This window comes from Pyxicephalus adspersus, chromosome Z, assembly GCF_032062135.1.
Source record: "Pyxicephalus adspersus chromosome Z, UCB_Pads_2.0, whole genome shotgun sequence".
Lineage (NCBI taxonomy): Eukaryota > Metazoa > Chordata > Amphibia > Anura > Pyxicephalidae > Pyxicephalus > Pyxicephalus adspersus.
In genome coordinates this window covers 9,867,446-9,873,445 of record NC_092871.1, presented here as the reverse complement: position 1 = coordinate 9,873,445, position 6,000 = coordinate 9,867,446, and the positions used below count along the sequence as shown (strand labels likewise).

Sequence of the window (6,000 nt, the reverse complement as noted above, 5' to 3'; positions counted from 1 at the left end):
GAACTGTATGTTTCTCCTGTCAAATTTTTTTTGGGTATGTACAGCTCTTTGGTATTGAATGACTGTTAATCTGAAGCCTATAATGTTATGTTGGATACGATGTATGTGTTATATATTTGATTCTTTGTTATGTTACCTGTTATTTTTTTCTCTGAAAATTTAATAAAACTGATTGAAACAAAGATGACTGCATCCCTTGCCAAATTATATTTTTATTTTTGGGTGTGCATTTATTGCTTTTCATAGTGCAGAAGAACCTCTTCAAAATCCCAGTTCCAAAGTCCCAGTTCCTGACACATGCTGTTTTATTTTACTCCAATCTTTGGGTCAGTATCAATATGTATGGGTCAGTAAAATCAGTAGATGAAGTGAACATGTAACTTATGCCATAGGAATTCAATATTAGATTTATTACTGTACAGTCCACAGCTTTTCCAATTGTGACATGCCTCCTATAATGAAGAGGAATAGTGATGTACCCCCCATGAAGAAGTGTATTGATGATGTACCTCCCACGAAGAGCCCTGATGACTTTTTTTATCATAAAGCAAACTACTGGTGATGAGACTTACTTCCCATGGACTGATGATGTACGTCCAGCCTTGTTTTTTTTATTGAGCCCCATTAAGGAAATTATCACTTGACATCCCTGTGACACCAGTACAAGAATCGGGGTATGTAGTTGCCACAAGGACATATAGGCCTAAACTGCAAAAAACTCAAAAACTTTTCAGTGCTCCACTAAAATGTTTTCACTTTTCCATTCCAATTGGAGAACTTTCTTACCACATGAAGTGAGGCCAAACCTCCCGAGACAATAGCAGTTCAAACCCTTACCCCATTATGCTCCAAGGCTCTATTCACGCTTTAGTTGCAGCACCACCTAATAATTAATATATCATTTTAGGAGCCCCAATCAGCTGTTATTATTAATAAGAAAACAATAAAACTCAGCAGACAATAATAAATATTTTATACTTTAATAGAAATATACACCCTGATGACAGTCATGTTACATACTAGGAGACCTCTTGCTACCTTCCCAATAAGAGAAAATGGTTTTACTTTTAAGTGCTTCACATATGGAAAATAATACCCAAATTCTCTTATATGCACTGAGCCTCCAATCCTCTGCACAAAGCAACCAATCCAATTCTCCATTTCATTTTTCTAGTGCAGTATGAAAGATGGAGACACATGAAAGTGAACTCTAGGCGATCAGCTACCGGTATAAACAGATTTTAAATACATATATGCACTTTTATCCACCACAACGTTGTGCTATACGGACCTTGGCCACACTGCCGTTGTGTGATAACACATCATGCTGCAAAGTACGATAATATATGTTGGGGTGAATGGGAGCCCAAGCAAGGTTTGGCTGGCTTCCACTTACCAAATCATAAGACGACTTTACTGCTCGACAATTACTGTATAAATATATAATTACTAGTTATCAACTGCCATAGATCTGGGGTTTTCTCTAATATGTGGCTCTGCCTAAACAACAATTCTTCATCAGTAATATAACCAGTGCCTTGGCAAGGACACCACTGTGAGTTCTGTGGTACAATGATAAATAGATGGACACAGAAGCACCATTTTACTTGGGTACACATTACAGTAGGTACAAAGGTGTATTTGTAATACATGTGATTATTAAATTATGGGCCATATTATAATTTATGATGCAGTCCATTTGTAACATCATTTTATTTATCTGTTGATCGTGCCAGTAGATGTTTTTTTTCCTTTAATGGCACAGAAAGTAGAAAAAAATATTCTACTAGAAGGATTAAAAGATAGTAAAAAATTTTTTACAGGGGGGACTAAGAAAAACAGCAATTGCTGTGTAAATGCTGAAATGTTAGGGATATACTTAATCATATATGCATATATGCAAAATGCTAACATTCAAAGCAGCAATCAATACAAATGCCAATAAAATAAACAGGAATTAATTTATCCACCGTATATTATTTTAAAACTTTATTTAAAAGGGGAAACAAATAAAATCACATAGGCCAAGTCTGAATATACATTTTTCCCCTTTTTATAAGTTAACATATTTTGTACTTTTGAGTTGGTTATGATAGATCTCTTGTTAATAAATTATCTTTTGTGTATTTTTTTTTAGCCACTTGTAGATGGTGCTGTGTCCACATGTAGTGTCTAACGCATGTCTTTTTGTCTCCAATGGCAAGAATTTGTTACACACTTTACATTCAGACACAGTGCCATCTAGTGGTATGCCCAAGTATAAATCAAGATAATTTTTCCAATAGCATTTTGAGGGGGGAAACCCAGTTTAAATTTTAGTATATATGGTAAGTCACTTTTGATTTGGTCCATAGTTACAGTTTAAGTTTTTCCTTATTCTGACTCAAAAGCATACTACATCAATGAGCATCTCTACAAATACACACCTAAACCCAACATTTTTGATGGAATCTTTAAAACTAACATCATACAAGCATCTTCAGTCATTGCTTGCATGATCACCAGAAAAAAAGTCTAGAAGTCTAGATGTAAGTTATTTGCTTAGATATTTCCACCATATATTTCATGCATGTACGATATCCTGTTCCTGTGCTCCCTATTATCCCTTCTCTTACCTTTCTTACACATACCCCTATAAAAGTAAAACACTTACAAAAACATTTGAAGACCTATTTTGTATGGTTGCAGCAAAGCTCAAAACATTTCTTTTATTCTTTCTTATAAATATGTAGCAATGTTCAATTGCTGGCATGAAATGTAAAAAAATACCCCAGTTCATTATCATTACAAAAAATAGCTGAGAATTTCAGTTTAATTATGTGCAGAAGTTTTGTTTTTCAGTCATTTATTATCCGTATTACAATGACAACAAAATGCCTTTATAGGTAAAGATCGGAGACTGACAGATCTCACAAGCTTGGTAGCAATTGAAGCTCAATTGGTTAGCACTTGCCCAACAATTTTTGCCTTCTATAGCTCCTTTACAAGGGCCATCTGGTTCCAAGACTGCTCTGACTGGGACTGAAACCATCAACACGCATACATTTGAATTTGGTTCCATTTCTAGCTCCTTCAAAAGTGCTTGTTGGTTCCAAGAGTGCACTGACCACCTCCTGAAACCTGGAGCAGCTCATCCAACTTTTTCTCATCTTGGTTTGAACTATCTGTTCTGAAGCTTCTGAAATCTTCTTATGGTGATGCGATTCCCCAGGGGTTCCTGGATTCTGGTGAAGGGGTGAGGAATGGGTGATGGTGCATGCATGTTTTTTGAGTAGATTGTGTTTCTTCAGGGCTGGCTGGGGATGGATATCCATACTGTGAAGAAGGAGGAGTCAAGTAGATATTATGCCCGAGTTGGTCAGTAGGAGTACAAGGCAAGTCTTTGTTTGGTATTGTCTCCCCAGCAGGTGTTGAACAGAAGTTGGGGCCCGGATTTTGGCAGTTTGGAGAATGTGGATGTTGAGATTCTGGCAGCCAGTGGGCATGAGGGGACATCTGTTGCCCTCCTGTTGGGTAAGGTGCCTCAGGGACGGTACAGCCTGTTGGACAAAAATGGACTCTCCATCCTCTATGACCCCACTGGCATCCTCCAACACCTGATGAAAAGGAGCCACTGCGAGCGTAGGGGGCACAGTTTCCTCCATAGTTGACCATACCATGATGAGATTGGCAGCAGTTTCCCTCTGACTGGTTCCCTGGCAGGAAGGGTGGTGCTGAAACAGGAGGGGCATTGTGATAACAGGAGCTGCTGAGGTCTATATGTGGCAATGGGGCAGGCTTGATTGGCTCTTTGGCTCTAGGCCGTGGGGTCTTTTTCAGCTGTGGAGCTCCCGCTGGAGGAACAGCGGGTGTATTACGGTTTACTATTTGGCTGCATTCTTCCAGGAGGCGCTGGATGTCTTTGTGTCCACGTTCGCGAGCTGCATGTCGAGGCTGATGGCCTACATGATCACATAACTCTCGATTTGCTTGGTGTTCAAGGAGGAGGCACACAGCTTCGTAGCTACCTTCTCTAGCAGCCAGGAATAGTGCAGTCTGGTCCTGTTTTGGAAAAAATAAGTACACTTAGTGGAGTAATACTTCAAAATATTTTTTGGTGATACAGTTATATTATACAGAGTTTAAATCTATTGTGGTACTGGTTTCAGAAAAATTAGATAAAAATGTCCAACATTCTTTATTTGCCAAAAATGTGTACATATACAAAGCCAAAGTAGGCCTAACTAGTGACAATGAAACTGTAGATAATTGATGAGAAGTATATTGGCATAATAAAGGAAAGTCACAAATAAATGGTAATTTTTTATATTAAAAATTATATAACTCACAAAAACATCATGGAGATCTCAACCTATAAAAGATGGTGGCAACTTGACCTGTGACAATGCTCAGGTATTAACCTTAATTGTGTTACAACAGGTATTTGAAGCAGCCTTTCCCAACATATTTACCCTGGAGATACCCTTAAAATAATTTTCAGGTCACAGGGAATCCCTACTAAAAAGCTACAATTCATGGCATGGTACTGTGATCAGTAAGTTATAAAAGTCTTCTAGTCTACCTAAATGGGTATTAGTAAAAAACTTCCCCTTAACATTGGTGGTCAGTGAAACTGGAAATTAAGTCCACGAGTGCAAAAATGCCAGAAAACCCTTAGCAATTTCTTAAAGTACCCTGGTATTCTAATAAGCCCCAACACAGAAATGATGACTTAGAGGCAGAAAATCCATACTACCCCTAGATCTTTAGGAAATGACCAAAAATGCTCAACTTGAACAAGCATATCAGCAACGGCAAATCTATACAACCAACCAAACTGGAAATAGATAATATAGACATGCACTCATTGCTGATGGATTAGGCAGGTGCTTGGGAATTTTTGCCATACCAACTACACTATAAGTGCCAAATATATAGTGATCACCTGACCATAATACCCATATGAATTTACTAAACAGCTCATTCACAAACTATTTATTTTATAACAATTTTTTTTTTATTTTAAAATGTTGAGGTGTGTCTCTGGAATTAGGGTTTGGCCAAAAGGGTATTTGTGAAGTCAAGTATTAGAGTTTAAACTAATTGTTAGCCAGGTCTTTTGTGAAAGGCTTTCCATAGGATTGTGGTCAGGTCTTGAAAAGGCCACTTGACTTTCTCCTCACCACACTTATCAAACCATATCTTTACGGAGCTGCGCTTTTTGCACAAGACACATTAATGAAAGAACAGAAGAGGGATTGTCTAAAATATATTTGTATAATGTACAGTACCCCTCACTGGAAATATCTGAACTTATCTATAGGTGAAATGCTCAGGTAAACATTTGACTATACAGTGTATAGTAGCAAGTAATCTGTACATTACAGATTCCATTCAGATACATCCTTACAAAATTCATTTAGACACAATCATTTCTTGTTGTCATGGTCAAAAGATGGCCACCATGGTACCATTGAAGGGCTGCATCTGGTCCCTAGGTTACCAGTTTATTTCCATTTCTGCCCGTCCCTCTTACCCTCTTGTCCTGAAGATCCTTGTTAGCCCCATGAGAAAGAAGCGTCTTCATTGCTGGTACATTATTCACTGCAGCGGCCCAGTGTAGTGCAGATTTGCCTACAAGAGGAGCATAGATAACGTAAGGAGAAGAAATTTAAATGAAGCACGTATTTAGAGGAATCTAATGCAGTTAATAAACTGAATAGTAAAAGAATTTATGTTATTTTTACTTTTATATATAAAGATTGATATTGTAATTTACCCATATATCAATGTTTCTCAACCTTTTTAGCATGGGGGAAATAATTTTCAGCTCTACAGGTAACCCCCACTATAATTACAATATCCACAACTTACATTACCTTGGAATGATGAGCAATAAGAAGAATGCCTCTTACATGTCTGGCTATTGGGAAGACTACCACGCTTACAGATAAGCAAAAATATCTTTGGTATCTGTAAAAATGACCTGAGAGTCACAGACTGCTAATTGCTCAAGAAACC

At 37.6% G+C, this 6,000-nt stretch overlaps 1 protein-coding gene across 1 annotated transcript in view; it reads right to left on the bottom strand.

Moving 5' to 3' along the window:
- Positions 1-966: 966 nt before the first annotated feature.
- The window catches only part of LOC140343034 (uncharacterized), a 30,612-nt gene continuing 25,578 nt past the window's right edge, over positions 967-6,000 (bottom strand). The window contains exons 24-25 of the mRNA XM_072429496.1: positions 5,516-5,613; positions 967-4,041 (exon numbers count right to left, since the gene is read on the bottom strand). Of these exons, the coding sequence (XP_072285597.1) occupies positions 3,190-4,041; positions 5,516-5,613 (950 nt within the window). The 3' untranslated portion in view covers positions 967-3,189. The remainder of the gene's footprint in view (positions 4,042-5,515; positions 5,614-6,000) is intronic.